The sequence below is a fragment of the Lontra canadensis genome, unplaced genomic scaffold (genome assembly GCF_010015895.1).
Source record: "Lontra canadensis isolate GAN:19392208 unplaced genomic scaffold, GSC_riverotter_1.0 scaffold28, whole genome shotgun sequence".
NCBI classification, from domain to species: domain Eukaryota; kingdom Metazoa; phylum Chordata; class Mammalia; order Carnivora; family Mustelidae; genus Lontra; species Lontra canadensis.
In genome coordinates this window covers 14478989-14501828 of record NW_022631022.1, presented here as the reverse complement: position 1 = coordinate 14501828, position 22840 = coordinate 14478989, and the positions used below count along the sequence as shown (strand labels likewise).

Below are 22840 nucleotides of genomic sequence, written 5' to 3'. Positions count from 1 at the left end.
GAGAGAATTAATATGACCAAATCCAGTGAACGAAGTAATGATCAAGATCCTGGCTCTGAGATGACTCCATCACGGGTCTGCACACCTCCCACCCCACACCCCACAGCATCTGTAAGGCTTCTGCTTGAAATAGGCAACATTTCTAGTCTTCCAGGTTCCCACACCATGGACCTAGAAGTCTTCCCTTCTTCACCTTCAACAGAGCATCCTTCAATAGAATAGTCCATTGGCTGTGCCCTCAGCGTAACATCGTCAGTGTGCCTTTGCCCTACGTTCTAATCCCTCTCTCCATCCAGGTCTCCTTCCCCCTGTGCCCATCCAAATGTAGTTGTCTTTGTGCTTCTCAACCTCCAGTCTCTCCATCTCCATTCCACGCCTGTGTCTGCTAAGCATCTCTCCTGAAAACAGCATTTCAGTATGCTGTTCCTGACTCCACAGCCTTGGGACTCAAGCCCCCGGAACTCTTCCCTCTTCATCTCCCCAGCCAGCCAGTCTTCTCAGCCATCCCTGGAGATCATCCAGTGGCATCCAAAACCCCATTAACTCCCAATGTTTAAAGCATTCATGCAGATTTCTAAGCATTGTCATGAACAATCAGATAATAAAAGTCCTGAATAGTTCACTCACATTTTTAAATGCTCCACAAAAACGTTTTGAGAAGCGCAAGTCCTATCTTAACAAGCATCAATATGCAATCAGCCTTGAATGGCTAAGCCGGCCCTTCTGGTGTTTCTCAACAACCATCCTTTAAATGTTCAACCACTGTCTCCTATTCCTAAACTAGTTGCTTAGGTGAGTACCCTTTTACCAAGGCTTCTAGGTGCCATCTTGTGGAGAGAGATGCAAACAGGGACATTTGGAGAGACACACTGTGTCAAGGAAATGACAAGGATGCAAACAAGAGTCTTCCTCATTGCCTTCTGGTGGGTGCTGGATTCACCCACAGTCCTCTGAGAACCTTCTGGTTGGACCCACACCTGTAGACTTCAGGCTGCCTGAGCCCAGACGGCCATAGAAATGAGACCATAGTGCAAACAGCCTCCATCCTAGGACACAGTCATCAACCCAACTCACCGTTGCCTTTTTGCCAATACTTGCTTCCAGAACTTCATCTTACATAATGCAGACAGTGTCTCTCTGCTCTTTTCTTCAGGAAACTTCCTAGTCCTGACCCCTTGGCCACCCCAAGCCACAGTATCTGACAGACCTGCCCCACATGGTAGGGGCCCCTCCTGAGGCCCTATAGAGTTTCCATACAATCTGACCAAGTATTTCACTTTTTTTCTAAATATATATACAGTTTATTTTTTTTAAGTTTGATTCTTTTGAATCACTTTTCATTTTTTCCATTTTTTAAAATTTAAATTCAACTAATTAACATATAATGTATTATTGGTTTCAGAGGTAGAGTTCAGTGATTCATTGGTTTATGTAACACCCACTGCTCATTACATCATGTGTCCTCGTTAATGCCCATCACCCAGTTACCCCATCCCCTCCCCTCCAGCAACCCTCAGTTTGTTTGCTATGATTAAGAGTCTCTTATGGTTTGTCTCCCTCTCTGGTTTTTCTTGTTTTTTTCTCCTCTCTTCCCCTATGATCCTCTGTTTTGTTTCTTAAATTCCACACATCAGTGAGATCATATGGTAATTGTATTTCTCTGATTGACTTATTTTGCTTAACATAATACCCTCTAGTTCCATCCACATCATTGCAGATGGCAAGATTTCATTTTCCTGTTGGCCGAGTAACATTCTGTTGTATATATGAACCACATCTTTTTTATCCATTTATCTGTCGGTGGACATCTGGGTTCTTTCCATAGTTTGGCTGTTGTGGACACTGCTGCTATAAACATCAGGGTGCATGTACCCCTTCGGATCATTACATTTGTATCTTTAAGGTCAATACCCAGTAGAACAATTGCTGGGTTGTAGGGCAGCTCTGCTTTTAACTTTTTGAGGAAACTTCATGCTGTTTTCCAGAGTGGCTACACCAGCTGCATTCCCACCAACAGTGTAGGAAGGTTCTCCTTTCTCTACATCCTCGCCAGCATCTGTCATTTCCTGACTTGTTAATTTTAGCCATTCTGACTAGTGTGAGGTGGTATCTCACTGTGGTCTTGATTTGTATTTCCCTGATGCCAAGTGATGTTGAACATTTTTTAATGTGTTTGTTCTGACCAAGTATTTTAAACAGCGTTCTTTTTAAACAGAGAATTCACTGTATAGCCGTACATTTTAAAGAGTAAGGTGGAGGGGTGCCTGGGTGGCTCAATTGGTTAAGTGTCTGCCTTCGGCTCAGGTCATGATCCCAGGACCTGTCATGATCCCAGGGTCCTGGTATCAAGACACATGTTGGGCTCCTTGTTCAGCAGGGAGCCTACTTGTCCCTCTGCCTGCCACTCCCTCTGCTTGTGCTCTTGTGCTCTCTCTTTCTCGCTCTCTCTGACAAAGTAAATAAAATCATTAAAAAAAAAAAGTAAAAGGGAAGTCTAGAGGTTTCTACTATTCAATGCAAAAAAAAAATACCTCATTTTTATAATAAAAGCAGTTGTCATTGTCATTATTCATTCATTCCCCCCACCCTGCCCCCGTTTTAAGCCACCTGGAGGAAGACCATGAAAGTGAAGCATTGGCATTTTCTAGTTTGGAGCACCCCTACTCTCCACAGAAAGACGACCCTCATGGCAACGAGGGTGGTAACTCTCTTACAGGATGTGAAGTGTTTCCCTCTCGGGGCTTCTTTCATCAGATTAGTAAACATCACTGCAGCTGATTCTCACCCAACTTTATCCGACGAGAGGGCCAACATTTTCTTCCACTGAAGTCACTGGGTAAAGGTGCTATTCTCTAATGAAACAGGATAAGGTACTGAAAAGCGACAACCATAAGCCTGATTAAAACCAGATCACTAGTTTCACAATTGCCTTCATTAGGGAAGCCAAAATACCTTTCATCCCGTGGACCGTTTCTTCTCTTCAAATGAATGACAGTGTCAGTTTGTTTCCCATGGGTTCCTGTTTCTAATTTAATTTTGTCGATGTTCGGCAAATTCCTCTGAATTTAGACATGGCAGGATTCTTCACATCGGGGCTGTACCTCTCTTTTTCAGAAACAGCTCAGCACCAGAAGACACCTTAGAGATGAGCAGTTGAGGGAGAAAATTTGTCCTGTAACTTTGATCTCCTGATGCCTCAACCAGCTACTCTTTCATTCGACACTTATTTAGTACCTACTGCATACTAGGCACCGTGCTCTTTCCAGTACGTAATCCTGCTCACAGTAAAATTAAGCCAGATGGCAAGCTTGAAGAGCCCTAGGATACTGATTAGTTTGATCACAGTGTGGAAATAGTTTTTTAAAAACTGGATAATAAATATTCTTTGTTCATTAGATTCTGACATGGACAGAGTGCTGTTTGGTGCTTCTGTGGAACTTCCATGGGGAATCTATCATGCTCTTCTCTGGTGTCCCATGAGCTATGGATTATGCTAGAGTGGTGATTCTCAATCAGTTGAAGGTGACTCTTTTACTACAGGGACATGTGGCAATGTCTAGATACATTTTCATTTGTCCCACTGAGGGGAGAAATGCCACTGGCATCCAGAAGCCAGGGGTGTCAACAACCATCCTACAATGCAGAAGACAGGCCACCACACCTGGGAACTCTCTGGCCCAAAATGTCCCTAGAGTGATGGTTGAGAAACCGTGGTCATGAGGGAGAAGGTAGGAAGGTGAGATGCTGAACTTCCAAATCCTATCTCATTTTGTATGTTGGAGTCCTGCATTTCTGCATGAGGTTTTGTTTGAGAAGTATGTTTCTTCGGCTTAAAACAACAACAACAACAACAACAACAGCACTTGAAGACTAGTGAGGTAGAAGATGGCAGCTCTTTGCCTTCTGTTTTAGGGTTGAGACAGATTGGGAGAAGTCAAGTGGGTGGCGTATAGGAAATAGGTGAGGGCAAGCAGAGGTAAATCTGGAAACTTTAGCCCGATCCTCAGTCTTGGCCACACAGGGCTCTGCACATCTCCCTCCCGCCTCGATATACTATACTGAATCATGGGATCATGTCCACCTTCCGATTTAGTCCAGAGGTTGGCACTTTTTCTATAAAGCTCCAGATCATAAATATCTTGGGTGCTGGGGGCCATGCTATCTCTGTTGCAACCATTCAACCCTGCTGTTACAGCACAAAAGCAGCCCTAGACAATAAGTAAACAAATGGGCAGGTTTGTGTTCTAATAAAACTTTATTTACAAAAACAGGTTGTGGGCCAGATTTGGCCTGTGGTCTGTCATTTGCCAACCACTGATTTAGACCATAAGTAGGAATCATGTTTGTTTTACCCTCATGCCTCCTTATCTACAACTTATTGGCACATAGTAGGGGTTGCCTCAGGAAATATTTCCTGAATGATACTGAAGGTCATTTTCCAGAGAATTTCAGAATTCCAGAGAATTTCTATATATTGTTTAACTGTTTTTCTATGTTGGACACTTAAAATGTTTCTGATTTTTTTAATTGATAATAACAACTGTGATGAGCTGCTTCCTACAGAAATCATTGGCCTGCTTTCTTATCACTTCCTTAACATAAATTCGTAGAAGAATTGGGGTCAAACAGTATATATTACCAAATGGCTTTCCAGGAAGGTAGTATTGATGTACATTCCTAATAGTAATAAGAGAGAGATATTTATCCTTATGCAAAGGACTTCTTTCAACAGAATGTCATGAATAAAAGTTCTGGCATCTATGTATTCCCACAAATTAGCTTACTACAAATAAAAGTAAATTGGTGTTAGCTACTTATCATTTTAATAATAACATTCCCTCACCCTGTTGTGAGAGCACAATTATTAAGACACATCTTGTTACCTGTCTGCATCATCTAGCCAACCAGTTGGGGTTGCCATATCTGGTGTGTTTATTGAGCACACACAGAAACATCTGCTTCCCATCGGGGAATCAGAAGCCGTACTATCTGCAGTCCTGGCACCGGCCTACCCTGCCAGGACGTACAGAGGCCTCCTCCCAGTGAAATCCACCACCAGACACGTCATGCAGTTGGCTCATCTCCATCAGGAAATTTTATTTAGGTTAATTTGGCGCACAATTGGGGGTAATTCTTGAGCAATTTCTCTTGTGATGGCTTGCAACGTGTAAAATTCTCCTACAACATGTTGTGGAAATCACTGGAAGAATACTAAGGATGTCTGATAGTTGTCCAGTTGCCTTTGTAACAGCAGGAAATATCTCTTTGGAACCGCAGTACATAGTTAAAAAAAATAATAAAAATGAAATAAAGGTGGATCGAGGAGCAGATGTTCATCCTGTCCCTTTTCACTTGGCGTTGTTGGAGCAGTGAGGGTAAAGGGGCCATGCAACGTCCCTTACCTTTATGGGGAAAGGTGACTTTTTTTCTTAGCTCTTTGGATTTTTCTGACTTTCTCCAAATGAAGAAGAGAATGTCTGCAACTGGGAGGTACTAGGGAGTGTTCTAGAAATAGGAGTGGGTCTGTGGTTACGTGATGATAGAATTTACTTGAAAATGGATAGGTTACTGATGAAATCCAGTATAGGAAGACAATAAATAACAAAACCCCATGTTTTCTGAGAAATCCCCCTATTCTGGCATTTTGCTAGGTGCCTTCTATGTTTACTTCATTAGTTCCCCCAGCATTGCTGTGAGACAGACACATATCATCCCCAGCAACAAAACACCGAAGGCTCAGGATGGCTAACTAACACATCCAAAGATTAGCACTGAGAAGTGGCCGAGCCAGCACAAAACCTGGGTCCAGCAGACCCGAGCGCCCACTTGAAGCCCCTACAGAAGGCACTTGGGTGGCACCTCTGAGTTTGGAGACACAGACCAGCATTTTTAAGTCATCCCCATCAGAGACCAACTGACCAGCTTCCTAAGGTGCAAGCCAGAATTCTGGCCTGATTCATTTTTGGGTGTTGTCCCCAGAGGTCTGGATGGTGGTGGAGATGTCTTCCGCACTGACCCCAGAAGGGAGCTACCATCCAGCCCCGAGGAAACAGGATGTCACCTTGTGATGCACTTGTGAGGCTGCAGGCTTCACGGAAGCCAACCTCCAGGCCATTAGGACGTCAGTCAGGAAAAACTGCTACAATCTTCCCTCCCTATGTCTCGATTCCTCCAGAGAGGCCGTGCTACGCAGGAAACCCGGTGTGTGGGGGAGCCTTCATGGAACTGTGCAGAGCATTTTAATATAATATCTGTTTCACAAGATTAAATGACATTTAGCCTAGCTGTGGTTGTCGGACACCAACCTTATGATCATCCCATTCTAATTGGGCTGGGGGCTGAGGATTCGTGGGATGTCCGTCCTCGTCTTCGAGGGCTCTCATTTATCCTTGAAATATCCCCGACATACTATTTAGATGAGAGAGACTCACTAGTTTATCTGTTCTCCCCACTCTGGGACCCTCTCCACAACAGTCAAAGCTATCACCCAGAAAACAAATCCGAGCACGGCCCTCGCTTTTTTGAGACATCCGGTGGTTATTGCTGATGCTGTCAGATAAAATTCTCATTCTTCATCGTGGAAACCAAGATTCTTAAACACTTCAGCTGAATTCTCCAGCCTGATTTCAACCCTCCCAGCAACCCTACACTGGAGCCAAGTCATTCCGCGAACATGCTTTCCTACTTCCTGTGTGTTCATTCCTACCTCACGCCTTGTGCACAGCGTTCCCTTTACTGGAGTGCCCCGCGGGGATGAGCTCGGTCTGGGACAGACTGAGTCCCCGGGTAGCAGGAATGCAAAGGAAGGAGGGTGATGCTTTGCTAGACAGGAAGCGGACTGTGTGCCGACCCACTTTTCTCTCCATCTGCCCCATCAGGGACAATCAGAGGCCTGTCCTTAATTTGGTGAGACCTGTGGTATTTTGTTTATTTCCTGCTTTCTTTCAAAGCCAAGGAGAACCCAAGGGGTCAGGGATGGAAATCATGCATGGAAAACATTTTCCTTATTTTTCTAGTAAAATGTGCATGGAGCAGGGGCAAGAAATAGTTGAGGGAGGAGAAATACATAGCAAACATGGCATTTTGGAAGGTTAATTGGATATGGGTGAACATACTGAGATGATGTTCTGTTACTGTCAGAAATAATGTTTTACAGAGAAGCTATTTGTGAAGAGGCCAGTTATTATTGAGGAACTAAAGTGCCTTCAGGAATATGGAAGTAATAATGTACAAGTATAGTGCCTACAGAAAAACGTCAGTCAAGTGTGAGGTTGGAGGGGAAAGCCTGAACCCCCTCTGATTTGACCCTGCATATAGGATTTGACCTGTAAGGCCCACAGAAACAGACCCAAGGATATTTCACAAAACCAAAAGTGGATTTTGAATGGTTTGTTGACCACTTTGCCCCCTGAGATGTGGTCTGATGATCACTCTTAGAATTCGAGAACCAGCACCAGCCTGTGATTCAGCAAACACGTGTCTCAGGTTTTAGAATCCCATTCTGACTTCAAGTGTCATTCCCGATCCCCAGAACCCAGTGAACTGATCCTGTCATCTCAGTACTTCATTGTCCAAGTTGTCATTGGCTCCCTTCCATTTGCCCGTAGAAACGTGACGGAATTCTTTACTCAGACCACATGTCCAAATTTTAGGTTCAGAAAGCATGATCATGAGCCCTATGGAATCAGCTCCAGAAGTGGGAAAGGATGGCATAAAGATAATGATCCTGCACTTTGTTTCCAAGGTTTAATTTTTTTTTTCATGCAAAAAAAATTGTACCAACAGAAAACATGAACAGGGAGGGGAATGATAAAGCTAAAAGGTCTTAGAATGAGTAATGGGAAGAATCTTTTTTGGAGGAAGTTCAGGAAGGTCAGTGGAGTTCCTTTAAAGGCTGATAGGCCTGTCTGAACAAGGATCACCCCTTTATTTATTTATATGTGAATCATCTGGCCATTGCCTGCCTTCCCCCTTTACCCCTGGGAAAAATGCGTTGGGGGTGCCAAGGAAAATACTGCTGCTCCTGCCTCTTCAGAGCTCCAGTGACCAGTGGAGAACCAGATCTCAATAAATTTGTTTTAACTTCCTAAGACACTGGGCCTGTGAGTACCACTTCTGAGGATCCTTTGCTAAGTGTTTATACAGTCTGTCATTTAGAACAGAGGACTTGGGGACAAATCCCAATTGTAGATACAGTACTTACCATGGTCCCAAAGAACTTTATATAAAAATCCCAGATGGGGGGCACCTGGGTGGCTCAGTCAGTTAAGCATCTGCCTTTGGCTCAGGTCATGATCCCAGGGTCCCAGTAATGAGCCCTGAGCCGGGTTTCCCGCTCCGTGGGGAGTCTGCTTCTCCCTCTGCCACTCCCCCCACTAATGCTCTCTCTCAAATATGTAAATAAAATCTTAAAAAAAAAAATTCCAGATGGTCTCTTCTCTGAGTCCAACAAGGGGGATGGATTTTCAGGACAAATTCACTGTCCAGCTAGTGTAAACAAGTGACCGGTCCCCACCGTCTCCTTATTCCTTCTCTCTCCATGATTTTTCTCCTTATCATTTGCCACCCCCAAGCATACTGTTTGATTTACGTGTCGTGTTTTACTGTCTGTGGCCTCCCCCATGCTCCCAGAGTGTAGGTATCCCACATACCTTGAGAAGAAGTTCCTTACCCAGCGTGGGTGCTTTGTGACTCTCTGTCAAGTGAGGGAAGAATGCACTTGGACACTGCAGGAGCTGAATGGTGGGCAGGAGGGAGGTCAGTTCAAGACCTACCAAAGATCTTCCATTCCCTCCTCTCTCCGTCTCCCCCCATGCTCCTGTGATGTGCTCCAAGAGTCTTTTGTTTTCCACCTCTCTGCAGAGTATTGGCTGTGACGACTACCTGGGCTCAGACAAGGTAGTGGACAAATGCGGGGTGTGCGGCGGCGACAACACAGGCTGTCAGGTTGTGTCGGGCGTGTTCAAGCATGCCCTTACCAGCCTGGGCTACCACCGCGTGGTCGAGATCCCCCAAGGAGCCACCAAAATCAACATCACCGAGATGCACAAGAGCAACAACTATTTGGGTAAGCTTGGTCTTTTTCCAGAGGGAACAGTCTGTCACACTCAGGTGATTCATTCCTTCCCAGGAGTGTGACACAGCTGTGTCCAGATGTCCTTGGACTTGGAGAAGGTGCCACTGGAGAATGCCAAAGCACCGTTTGGCCTCCTCCTTAACATGAGAAAAGTGGGTGGAGGAAAGTTTTGAAGTCCTTGCAAATAAATATTTAATATCTACACATTTAAGCCAGCCTTTGTTCCTTCCAAGAAAAACATGGTTATGCACTAAATACTGGGCTGAATGGTTTCTCTGAGATGGGGGAGACTCTTTGAGCTGCTGTACAGGCCAGTCTTCGTTCTGCTGGAATTCGAACAGGGCCAGTCAGTGATCCTGTCTGGAGCTTCATTCCCTACAGGTCTGATGTAAAAACCATGTTTCTCTTTTTTCTGCTTCATTTTCCCCAGGGCAATGATATATGTGTTGAGTATATGTGTATCTTCTGAACAGCTGCAGACCTTTTGGGTAATATCATCGACATCAAGAGGCCATTTTTTTTTTAATTTTATTTATTTATTTGACAGAGAGAGAGGGAGAGATCACAAGTAGGCAGAGAGGCAGGCAGAGAGAGGAGGAAGCAGGCTCACTGCTGAGCAGAGAGCCCGATGCGGGGCTCGATCCCAGGACCCTGAGATCATGACCTGAGCCGAAGGCAGAGGCTTAACCCACTGAGCCACCCAGGCGCCCTCAAGAGGCCATTTTTACCCATCTTCCCACAAAGAGTTAGATCTTTGTTAATTCTTCCTTCTGGGTTGCTGGCTGATTGCATTTTATGCAAAGCAAATCGGGTCATAAGAATTGATTTTGACCAATTTCTAATTCACATGAGCATGCACAGATGAGTTAACAAAATAATATAAGGAAAGCGATTTCTTCAAGTCATTTAGTGAACATCCATATTCATTTTCATTTTTTAATGATTTTTAAAATTTTTTAAATTTTTTATTGACATATAATGTATTATTAGCCCCAGGGGTATAGGTTTGTGAATCAGCAGGTTTACACACTTCACAGCACTCACCATAGCACATACCTTCTCCAATGTCCATAACCCCACCACCCTCTCCCTACCCCCCCACAACCCTCAGTTTGTTTTGTGAGATTAAGAGTGGTTTGTCTCCCTCCCGATCCCATCTTGTTTCATTTTTTCCTTCCCTACCCCCCAAACCCCCACATTGCCCGTTGCCTCTCAAATTCTTCATATCAGGGAGAGCATATGATAATTGTATATGTATATGTATATATGTATATGTATATATACATATATACATTTATGATGGAATACTATGTGCCGTTTGCAATGACATGGATGGAACTAGAGGGTATTATACTGAGCGAAATAAGTCAATCAAAGAAAGACAAAGAAAGACTATATATATATATATATATATATATATATATATATATATATATAGCACATCTTCTTTATCCATTCATCTGTTGATGGACATCTAGGTTCTTTCCATAGTTTGGCTATTGTGGACATTGCTGCTATAAACATTCGGGTGTACATGCCCCTTCAGATCACTACATTTGTATCTTTAGGGTAAATACCCAGTAGTGCAATTGCTGGGTCATAGGGTAGCTCTATTTTCAACTTTTTGAGGAACCTCCATACTGTTTTCCAGAGTAGCTACACCAGCTTGCATTCCCACCAACATTGTAGGAGGGTTCCCCTTTCTCCGCATCCTTGCCAGCATCTGTCGTTTCCTGACTTGTTAATTTTAGCCATTCTGACTGGTATGAGGTGGTATCTCACTGCGGTTTTGATTTGTATTTCCCTGATGCCGGGTGATGTGGAGCATTTTTCATGCATCTCTTGGCCATCTGGATGTCTTCTTTGCAGAAATGTCTGTTCATGTCCTCTGCCCATTTCTTGATTGGATTATTTGTTCTTTGGGTGTTGAGTTTGATAAGTTATTTCTAGATTTTGGATACTAGCTCTTTATCTGATATGTCATTTGCAAATATCTTCTCCCATTCTGTCAGTTGTCTTTCGTTTTGTTGACTGTATCCTTTGCTGTGCAAAAGCTTTTGATCTGGATGAAGTCCCAATAGTTCATTTTTGCCCTTGCTTCACTTGTCTTTGGCCATGTTTCTAGGAAGAAGTTGCTGTGGCTGAAGTCGAAGAGGTTGCTGTCTGTGATCCCTTCAATGATTTTGATGGATTCCTGTCTCACATTGAGGTCTTTCATCCATTTTGAGTCTATTTTTGTGTGTGGTGTAAGGAAATGGTCCACTTTCATTCTTTTGCATGTAGCTGTCCAATTTTCCCAACACCATTTGTTGAAGAGACTGTATTTTTTCCACTGGACATTCTTTCCTGCTTTGTTGAAGATTAGTTGACCATGGAGTTGAGGGTCTGTTTCTGGGCTCTCAATTCTGTTCCATTGATCTATGTGATTGTTTTTGGGCCGGTACCATACTGTCTTGATAATGACAGCTTTGTAATAGAACTTGAAGTCTGGAATTGTGATGCCACCAACTTTGGCTTTCTTTTCCAACATTCCTCTGGCTATTCGAGGTCTTTTCTGGTTCCATATAAATTTTAGGATTATTTATTCCATTTCTTTGAAAAAAATGGATGGGATTTTGATAGGGATTGCATGAAACCTGTAGGTAGCTTTAGGTAGCATAGACATTTTCACAATATTTGTTCTTCCAATCCAGGAGCATGGAACATTTTTCCATTTCTTTGTGTCTTCCTCAATTTCTTTCATGAGTACTTTGTAGTTTTCTGAGTACAGATTCTTTGCCTCTTTGGTTAGGTTTCTTCCTAGGTATCTTATGGTTTTGGGTGTAATTGTAAATGGGATGGATTCCTTAATTTCTCTTTCTTCTGTCTTGTTTTTGGTGTATGCAAATGCAACTGATTTCTGTGCATTGATTTTATATTCTGACACTTTACTGAATTCATGTATAAGTTTTAGCAGATTTGGAGTGGAGTCTTTTGGGTTTTCCACAGAAAGTATCATACCATCTGCAAAGAGTGATAGTTTGACTTCTTTGCCAATTTGGATGCCTTTAATTTCTTTTTGTTGTCTGATTGCTGAGGCTAGGATTTCTAGTACTATGTTGAGTAGCAGTGGTGATAATGGACATCCCTGCTGTGTTCCTGACCTTAGCAGAAAAGCTCTTAGTTTTTCTTCATTGAGAATGATAGCTGCTGTGGGTTTTTCATAGATGGCTTTGATGATATTGAGGTATGTACCCTCTATCCCTACACTTTGAAGAGTTTTGATCAGCAACGGATGCTGTACTTTGTCAAATGCTTTTTCAGCATCTATTGAGAGTATCATGTGTTTCTTGTTCTTTCTTGTATTAATGTATTGTATCACACTGATTGATTTGTGGATGTTGAACTAAACTTGCAGTCCTGGAATAAATCCCACTTGGTCATGGTGAATAATCCTTTTATTGGATTTGTTGGATCCTATTGGCTAGTATTTTGTTGAGAATTTTCACATCTGTGTTTATCTAGGATATTGGTCTATAATTCTCTTTTTTGATGGGGTCTTTGTCTGGTTTTGGGATTAAGGTAATGCTAGCCTCATAACATGAGTTTGGAAGTCTTCCTTCCGTTTCTATTTTTTGGAACAGTGTCAGGAGAATAAGAATTAATTCTTCTTTAAATGCATAGTAGAATTCCCCTGGGAAGCCATCTGGCCTTGGGCTCTTTTGTTTGTTGGGGGATTTTTGATGACTGCTTCAATCTCCTTACTGGTTATGGGTCTGTTCAGGTTTTCTATTTCATTCTGGTTCAGTTGTGGTAGTTTATATGTCTCTAGGAATGCATCAATTTCTTCCAAATTGTCAAATTTGCTGGCGTATAGTTGCTCATAACATGTTCTTATAATTGTTTGTATTTCTTTGGTGTTGGTTGTGATCTCTTCTCTTTCATTCATGATTTTATTGATTTGGGTCCTTTCTCTTTTCTTTTTGATGAGTCTGGCCAGGGGTTTATCAATCTTGTTAATTCTTTCAAAGAACCAGCTCCTAGTTTCATCGATTTGTTCTGTTGTTTTTTTGGTTTCTATTTCAATGATTTCTGCTCTGATCTTTATGATTTCTCTTCTCCTGCTGGGTTTAGGCTTTCTTTGCTGTTCTTTCTCCAGCTCCTTTAGGTATAAGGTTAGGCTGTGTATTTGAGACCTTTCTTGTTTCTTGAGAAAGGCTTGTATTGCTATATATTTTCCTCTCAGGACTGCCTTTGCTGGGTCGCACAGATTTTGAACAGTTGTGTTTTCATTATTATTTGTTTCTATGAATTTTTTCAATTCTTCTTTAATTCCCTGGTTGACCCATTCATTCTTTAGTAGGATGCTCTTTAGCCTCCATGTATTTGGGTTCTTTCCAAATTTCCTCTTGTGATTGAATTCTAGCTTCAGAGCATTGTGGTCTGAAAATATGCAGGGAATGATCCCAATCTTTTGATACCGATTGAGACCTGATTTGTGACCCAGGATGTGATCTATTCTGGAGAATGTTCCATGTGCACTAGAGAAGAGTGTGTATTCTGTTGCTTTGGGATGGAATGTTCTGAATATATCTGTGATGTCCATGTTGTCCAGTGTGTCACTTAACGCTTTTATTTCCTTTTTGATCTTTTGCTTGGATGACCTGTCCATTTCGGTGAGGGGGTGTTAAAGTCCCCTATTATCGTTGTATTATTGTCGATGTGTTACTTTGATTTTGTTAATTGGTTTTTGTAGTTGGCTCCTTCCATGTTAGGGGCATAGACATTTAAAATTGTTAGATCTTCTTGTTGGACAGACCCTTTGAGTATGATATAGTGTCCTTCCTCATCTCTTATTATAGTCTTTGGCTTAAAATCTAATTTATCTGATATAAAGATTGCCACCCCAGCTTTCTTTGAATGTCCATTAGCATGGTAAATTGTTTTCCACCTCCTCACTTTAAATCTGGAGATGTCTTTGGGTCTAAAATGAGTTTCTTATAAACAGCATATTGATGTTTTGTTTTTTTTTTAATTAGGGAAATTCTGTACAATAATTCACTCCAGTATACCTTCTGCCCCCTCTCTCTTTCTTGTTCTGGAATCCCAATTATTCTAATATTGTTTCGTCTTATGGTATCACTTATCTCTCAAATTCTCCCCTCGTGGTCCAGTAGTTGTCTCTCTTTTTCTCAGCTTCTTTATTCTCCTGTCTTCTCTATCATTAATTCTCTCCTCTGCCTCATTTATCCTAGCAGTAAGAACCTCCATTTTTTATTGTACCTCATTAATAGCTTTTTAAAAATTTCAGCTTGGTTAGATTTTAGGTCTTTTATTTCTCCAGAAAGGGCTTTTATTTCTCCAGACAAGTTTTCTCTAATATCTTCCATGCCTTTTTTGAGCCCAGCTAGCACCTTGAGCATCGTCATTCTGAACTCTAGATCTGACATTTTACCAATGTCTATACTGATTAGGTCCTTAGCCTTTGGTTCTGCCTCTTGTTTTTATTTCCTGTGGTGAGTTTTTCCACCTTGTCATTTTATCCAGAAAAGAATATATGAATGAGAGAACAAAATACTAAAGTAGTGGCAACGACCCCAGAAATATGTGCCTTAACCAAATCAGAAGAGACCCCAAATCATGGGGGAGAAGATAGGGGGTAAAAAGAAGTTTATATATATATATATATATATATATATATATATATATATACACACACACATACACATTAGACTACTGAATAGAACAGAGCCACACACTTGATTTTGGGTGTATTTTGGTCTCTTAGAAGAAACTACCTACCAAAATTTTAAAGAAAGAAAGAAAAAATATATATATATATACACACACACAAATAAGGGTAAATACAATGAAGGGATGGAATATGACTGTAAAGATAAACATTTTTAAAAAATTGTAAAAAAGGAGTTGATAAGTTGGTTGGGAATAGAAAGAAAAGAACGTGGAGATAATTTGCTCAGGCTGGAGACTAGAATAAAGCCCTGTGCTAGATTTATGGTATATTTTGATCTATTAGAAGAAGTTGTATCCCAAAATTTTTTAGAAGAAAAAACCTTATATGTATACAAAAAATAAAGTTAGATACAATGAAGGATAAAATATGACTATAATAATGAAGGTTCAAAAAGATTTTTTTTTAAAGAAAGGTATTGTTAAGATAAACTAGTTAAAAATATGAAAAGAGGAAAGAGTAAACATTTAAAAAATTAGAATAAGAAAAAATATAAAATTTAAAATATTTAATTAACTTTGCAAGACTAAAGACTCATGGGGAGAAAGCCATGAATTCCATGCTTTCCTTTCTACTCCTCTGGAATTCCCCTGTTCTCCTTGATCTGTGAGCTTGGTCTTGGCTGGATGTTCTTGCAGATTTTCTGGGGGAGGGGCCTGTTGTAGTGATTCTCAAATGTCTTTGTCCGAGGTGGAATTGCACCGCCCTTTCCAAGGGTCAGGCTAAGTAATCTGCTTAGGTTCACTCTCGTGAGCTTTTGTTCCCTGAATGCTTTCCGTAGAGCTCTGGAGGACAGGAATGAAAATGGCGGCCTCCCAATCTCCGGCTAGAGGAGCTGAGAGCTCAGACCCCACTCCTCAGTCAGCCCTCGGAGAAAAGCCGTCAGTCCCTCCCATCTCCCTGGTATCCTGTTGCGCTCCAAGCTCACCTGGCCTGTGACAGAGCATCTCTGTCTCGGGCACACAGCCCTGTTTGGAGTCTCCAAATCCAGCAGATTCCTGCCTCCAGAGAAGGAAGGTGAGTCTCCCCGGATCTGCCACTTGTGGGGTCCCTGCTTCAGGAGCAGTGGCCTGACTGTGCCATGGATCACAGTTTAAGGTAACCCTGAGCTGAGTGCTCACTCCTCAACTCCATCTCTGTAGCTGGCTTCCCCACTCTGATACCTGCGAGCTCTGGTACACCCAGACACCCCCGATCCTTCTGTGACCCTGTGGGACCTGAGACCATGCTGTCACCGCGTGGGCTTCACCCCCGCTGGAGCGATGTCCCTCAGTGGATCAGAGTTCTAAAAGTTCTGATTTTGTGCTCCGTTGCTCTGCTGCTCACCGGGAGCCGGCCTCTCCCCCGCGGTCTATCTTCCTGTCGCTTCAGAGTCACGTCTCTGCACATCCTACCTTTCGGAAAGTGGTCGACTTTCTGTTTCTAGAATTGCTGCTCTTCTTCTCTTTGATCTCCTTTTGGGTTTGTAGGTGTTCAGAATGGTTTGATAACTATCTACGTGAACCCTTGTAACCTGAAGTCATCTCAGTCTGCTACTCTTCTGTCATCTTGACTCCTCCTCCCATTTTTTAATGATTTCTTGAACAGGAACTTAAATAGCACAGATGCTATGTGCCAGGCACTATTCTTAATGCTTTTTCTGTACTAAATTATTGAACCCTTTCCACAACTCTGGGGGATGGGTGCTGTTCCTAGCCCTATTTTGTAGATAAGGAAATAGCCACAGAGAGATTATGTCACTTGCTAAGTTCACGCGGCTACGAAGAGGTGGAGCCTGGGATTCAAACCCAGGCAGTCTGTCTTCAAGTCAATCTCTACCAAGATATAACACACATGAGCAGTTCTCAGAACCTGAGCTCTTCTTGTACAGCCTTGGCCATGCAGCCGTCAGTGGCTGCAGTAGTTGAGAGATGATTCATTTTACAAATCTCGGATACCAGGAACACCCCAGAAGATAACTCCAGATGCTGCAGCTTTTCTTTCTGCACCCAGGCAAATGCAACCAAATTTTGCTTGACCTGGATTGATTGGCAGGAGGAGGAAGGGATGGCAGATGAGACTCTGAGACAAGTCCAGTTAAAGGGGAAAGCGGTCTCATTGCTCTGGCAAAGCCCAGGCGCTACTGAAGGAGCAATAAGCCTCGTTTTCCCAAAGAAGGGTTTGTGCATTTGTGCATTATCTTCAGTTGTGAGAAAATAGTCTTTGTGTGTTTCCTTCTTTTTCTTTCTTTCTTTTTTTTTTTTTTTTGAATATTAGAAAATCACATCTCCATAAATATCCTGTCTTCTAGAAGGGAATGTATTCTTCAGGGGATTATTCAAAGAGCGATTATGTTCAAATGCACCAGCAAATGATGCCACTTTTTTTTATGAGCTTTGTGTTGTTTTTAGTAAATTTTGCCTTGCTCAGTTCAGAAAACTGGTTTTAAGCTGTGCCCTCCAAAGATAAAATCCTGGGTGTGGGGTGCCTGGGTGGCTCAGTTGGTTAAGCCTCTGCTTTTGGCTCAGGTCATAATCTCAGGGTCCTGGGATCAAGCCCCACATTGGGTTCTTTGCTCAGCAGGGAGCCTGCTTCCCTTACTCTCTCTCTGCCTGCCTCTCTGCCTGCTTGTGATCTCTGTCTGTCAAATAAATAAATAAAATCTTAAAAAAAAATCCTGGGTGAACACGAAACTGCTCTCAGACCTCAGTGTTTTCATCTAGAGTAGGAGAGGAAGAATCTTGACCTTATAATTATTTGTGACAATCGATAGGATAACAGACACTCAGAACCCTGTCACTTACCAACAATTAACGAATAGCCATTCCCTTTCTTTTGTCTAAGAGAACTTGTCAGGATACCAAAGCTTCATGGAGTCAAAATTCCCTGTCCCCCTAAAAAAGATTCAGTGAGAGACTGTAGATGCCCAGAGACCAGTGGAGGACCTGAGAAATCCTGAGTCCATCGACAGTATTACATGGTACAGGAACAGGAGGGAGAATGGAAACAGAAGGGCAGACTGTAATGAAATGTTCCAGAAGGGATGATTGGGATCCCCTGTCTGCAGCATTTAAATCATTTAAAGCACTGGAATGCTTTTTTTTTTAACCTCCTTTTTTCCTTTTGATATAATTCGCATATCATAAAATTCATCCTTTTAAAATGGTCTTTTTTTTTAAAGCATTTTTTATTTGAGAGAGAGTGGGGTGGGAGGGAGAGAGAGAAGCTCCAGCAGACTCCGCACGGAGCACAGAGCTGGACACAGGGCTTGATTCCATGACCCTGAGATCACCACCTTAGCTGAAACCAGGAGTCGGAAGCTCCGCTGACTGGCCCCCCACTGACTGGCCCCCTAGGCACTCCAAATGGTCTTCTCATCACAGGTGTTCTCTTTCCCTATCTCGCCTATCCTGCTAAATCTCCTATTGTGTGAGCTCTGTATATTTTAAAAGTTAAATTTCGTGGGATTGCTTGAGATTATGGGTAAGCCCTCAGCACATGGGTCTCTCTAGCTATCTTGAACTCTTCAAGGACCGTTTTTTACATTATACATTTTCAGACACAGAAATGTTTTTCAAAGAGATATGCGGTGGGTTTCTCTACAGTTTTCCAGGTAATGATGAAGGTTTCAGTGTTCTTCCCTTGCATTCCCAGCTAGGAAAACTATATCACATAAAAATGTGAATTGATGCCCAAAATTGATTTGGCTGTCCATAGAATCGTCAACAGACAGGAAATGAATAGTTCAAGTTTGTATCATTGCTTTTAAAAAATACACAAATTTTAAAGGGTTTTTTTTTGGGGGGGGTGCCTTATTGTTTCCCAGAGTTAGCTTTAGTTATTTGTAATGCAAATGAAGCTTTTTCTTGTGAAACACTTGGTATCTTTTAATGACTAATTCTCCAAACTTGATAGAAAATGGATACCTGTGAAAACAGAAGGACTTGAATTATTAAAGCTGGAAAAGATGGTCTTATCGCCTCATTTTAAAAGGTTTTTTAAAACCCTCAATGCATAAGTGACCTTCCCCACATGCTGGTCACCTAGTGAATGATAGAAGTTATACTCTATGTGTAGTAAGTACTTCAGTCTTCAAGCATTTTGACGTGCATGGCCTTCTTATTTTTCAAATTGGACATTCTTTACTTTGCCTGCTTCAAGAAAGATCTAGCTTTACTAAAGATCCAATTACAGAGGATGTGAAAACTGGCATTTAAAAATCAGAAACCACACACGTAGAAGAAGGAGGCATGCATCCCCCCCCCCAAATTTTGCCTCCTATGTAAATAGTGATGGTGCGTTCAACCTGACTCCGAGCTTACGGCTTAATTTGGTTTGACCATTGAGAACTGGATGTGCTTGATTCAGACTCTGAAGTCCTGAGTTCTGGCGCTAGCCCTGCCTAACTCACAGGAGGACAGACCCATGTGAGGCTGGAGCAACAGGCCAACTCGGGACTTCATGATGCTCACTGTTCTCTGAGCAAAGCTAGAGAAATCATGACCTTCAATGGTGCATGGATTTTAGGAGAAAGAATCTTTGTTTCATTTTGGCTCGGAAGCCAATGAAATTCTGTAGACTTGAGCTCCATTTCTCAGTCTTTCTTTGAATTTGTTCATATGCTCCAAAATATTGACTGGTTGGTAGATTATAGATTCCTAGATACACATTTTCTTTTTAGCAGAGAAGACTTTGGAATCCATGTATCTGCTAAAGCCTCTGCATTCTCTTTTGCGTGTGAGTTATTCTGGACCCTGCTCTTTGGAAATAAAAAGCTAAATCTAATTTTATTAAAATGATGGGCATTCATATTCCTTACCAGTTCCTTAGTAATAAGATGTTGTAAAATTATTCTAGCCGAAATATCAAAGTTGGCGCAGTTCAGCTAGCTCAGTTTACTAATGTCATTATGTAACAGTTCAGAAATCAGACATAAAAGCATACCAAGCCAAATTGATTCTACAGGACATGTTCTACCTGCCAACATGTAACGACTTGGAAGGCATTTTTTAAAGGTCTATAAGCTTTTAAACATAAACTGGCAATTGCTTTACTGTTAAGCACTTTTTCTTAAAAGTTTTAAAGAATAATAATTACCACCAGCATTTAAAAATATCAGGTATCATGGATCATCTCTAATTTGCCAACCTTTAACTTAGTCGAGCAGCTCTCTCTATGGGAAGGATTGGAGTATTTAAATAATAGCATGTCTTATATTTGTGTGACAGTTAATCCCAAAGATTTTTCATATGCATTGTAAAAATTCTGAACAATATGGATGATATAGACCAAAAAGGTGGGATTCCTTCTGTGTCCCAACCCCACACCTGGTCCACTGCTTTCAAGTATTAAGGCAGATAAATGACCACTCTTAGCCATTCTCTGTGCATCTTCTAGTCCTTTGTGAAAGTACAAATATACATCTTCTAAAAGTGGGGTTACTATACATACTTTCTGCAATTTGCTCCTTTATTTTAATATATCATGCCTTTTTCTATTACTGCATTAATTTATTATTTTCTGAGTATAGAGTATTCCATACATCAGAGGTAACATAATCCATTTAAGCTGTTCCCTATTGAAGGATGTTTATGTTGTCTCATTTCCTAATATTGCAAATAATACATCCAAATTGTGGTTCAAGATGGCAGACTGAGTACATGAGTTGTTTTTTGTTTGTTTGTTTTCCTCCTTCCTCCCAAGATTCCATCAAAGTGAACCTAAGGGAATAAGACAGGCTATAACCTACAACCACTAAGAAAACAAAAGGGGGGCATCTGTGAAATGATTTTAACAAATTTCTGGAACAAATTTCTGAAAGCAGATGGAAGACTGTTCACTAATAGAGCAGAGGAAATCACAGCCTGGGTAGCAGAGGGGACTGTGAGGAGGAGGGAACAGCCTGTGTGCAGAGCCCAGGAGCCTCTGAGTCTGGGGCAGCAGGTAAAATGGTGGCTCCGTTGACTGGTGTCCCATTCTCTCACCCGCTCAAAGCTGGCCTATTGACAAGCTCTGTTGAGCTTGTTACAGAGTTCTCAGACAGTCTTCCCATTGTTTTCATCTTAAATATCAATGGATAGAACCTAAGAGGACAACCAAGGGTCAGTAGACATTTTTCTAAAGCCTACAGAATGAAAGAGAAAGCCCAAGATAAATAACTGGAAAAGCTGATTCTAGAAGAAACAGCAAATTCTTGGAGAAGAAAACCTAAATTAAGGTCCCCTTACAAGTAATGCTGCCTTGAATATCCTCATAGGTATATCCTTTCATACTTATTTCATAATATTTCATAAATACTTCTGTAGGATAGATTCCTAGAAATAGATTTTGTAGGTAGAAGAGAATGAACACTTAGAATTCTGAGCAAGGAAGCAAGATTCCTCTCCAGAGCAGTGGTACCAACGGACACCCCCACCAAAAGTGCCTTTCTCCACACTTGTTACTAACAGGAAATATTACAATCGTACTTAAATTTTACTGTATCTTTTTTATTTGCATTTTCTTGAAAACTCATTTTATTGTGGTTTGTACTCCTGTGAATTTGCTATTTTTAAATTGTGTTTGTGGTTTTCTTACCAATTTTAAGAACTCATAAGTTATGAATAATAACCATCTTCTGCATATATTATTACAAGTATATATATATACATATATATAGTAGTCTTAATCTTGTGTTTCAACTGTGCTTATGATATCTGTTTTTCTGTGGAGAAAAATTTTAATCTTTTTTGTCAAATCTGTCGATCATTTCTTTTTAATAGCTAGTGAGTTTTGTTTTGCTTAGGAAGACCTGCCCACCTCCAACATTATAAAATTTATTCTCTAATATTTTCTTCCATTACTTTTATACTCATTTTAGAGTATACTTAGATATTGATTTCCTTGAAATTAGTTTTTGTGTATGGTGTGAGGTAGGAATCTAACTTCCTTTTTCCAAACAGATAAACAGTGGTCACAACACAATTTGTTAAATTTCCCCCACGTACTTGAGGTACCATATTTACCATATATTAAATTCAAATATAGAGAGCTGTTTGGATCAAAGAGATGTGGATTCTTGATTCAAGTCCATTGATCTATCTGGCTCTTCCTGCTTTGATATCATATTATTTTCATTACTGTAGTTTTCTGTTGTATTCTTTTATAGGTCAACTTACTGCCCTCTCCCTGGTTTCCTACCAAAACACTTTGTTCTTTTCCTAAATTTCCTTGAGTCTTGTCGTACCTTTGTTTTACATACACATTAAAATCAGTTTGTCAAACTCCGTAAAACTTCCACCGAAATTTTAATTGAGATTGCAATGAGTTTATGGCTTAATTTGAAGAGGAAAAGAAATGTCTTAATAACATTGATTCTTTTAATTCAGGAGTAGAGTGTATCTTCCCATTTTGTGTTCTTTAATAAAATTTCTTTACCTAGACTTTGCATATGTTTTATTAGGTTTTTCTCTAGGTATTTTATGGTTTTTGCTCATATGGTAGAAGATCTTTCTTTCCACTATATTTCCAATTAGTCATGCCAGTATGTGTTAAGTCAGTTTATTTTATATATTCATTTTCTACCTAGACATCTTTCTAGACTCCTTTAGCGATTCTAATAATTTTTCAGTTATTTGACATGGGTTCTTCTAGATGGAAAAATCTGGATCTATAGATAATAATGTTCTCTTCCTATGACATATTCTCCTTCTTATTTCTCTGCTGTCTTGTGGCACTTAAAGGCTCTAAAAGATTTTGGAATAATCCAGAAGTTTAGAATAATAATGTTAGTGGGCTTTTTAAAAAATCTTGTTCTTGACATTGAGAATACTTCTAATAGACGTTTGCTGAGTTTTCTGATATATAACTTTTATCAAAGTAAGGAAATTTCCTTTTTTTAATTTGAATTAAATTAGCCAACATGTAATACATCATTAGTTTTTGATGTAGTGTTCAATGATTCATTAGTTGCATATAACACCCAATGCTCATCACATCACCTGCCCTCCTTAATGCTCATCACCCTGTTACCCCATCCCACCACCCACCTCCCTTTCTACAACCCTCATTTTGTC

The 22840-nt window shown here is 40.9% G+C and overlaps 1 protein-coding gene across 2 annotated transcripts in view; it reads left to right on the top strand.

Moving 5' to 3' along the window:
- Positions 1–22840, top strand: part of THSD4 (thrombospondin type 1 domain containing 4) — a 551822-nt gene that overhangs the window by 438713 nt on the left and 90269 nt on the right. For both annotated transcript variants that reach the window (XM_032864919.1, XM_032864920.1), the window contains one exon: positions 8863–9067. In XM_032864919.1, coding sequence (XP_032720810.1) covers positions 8863–9067 — 205 coding nt within the window. The remainder of the gene's footprint in view (positions 1–8862; positions 9068–22840) is intronic.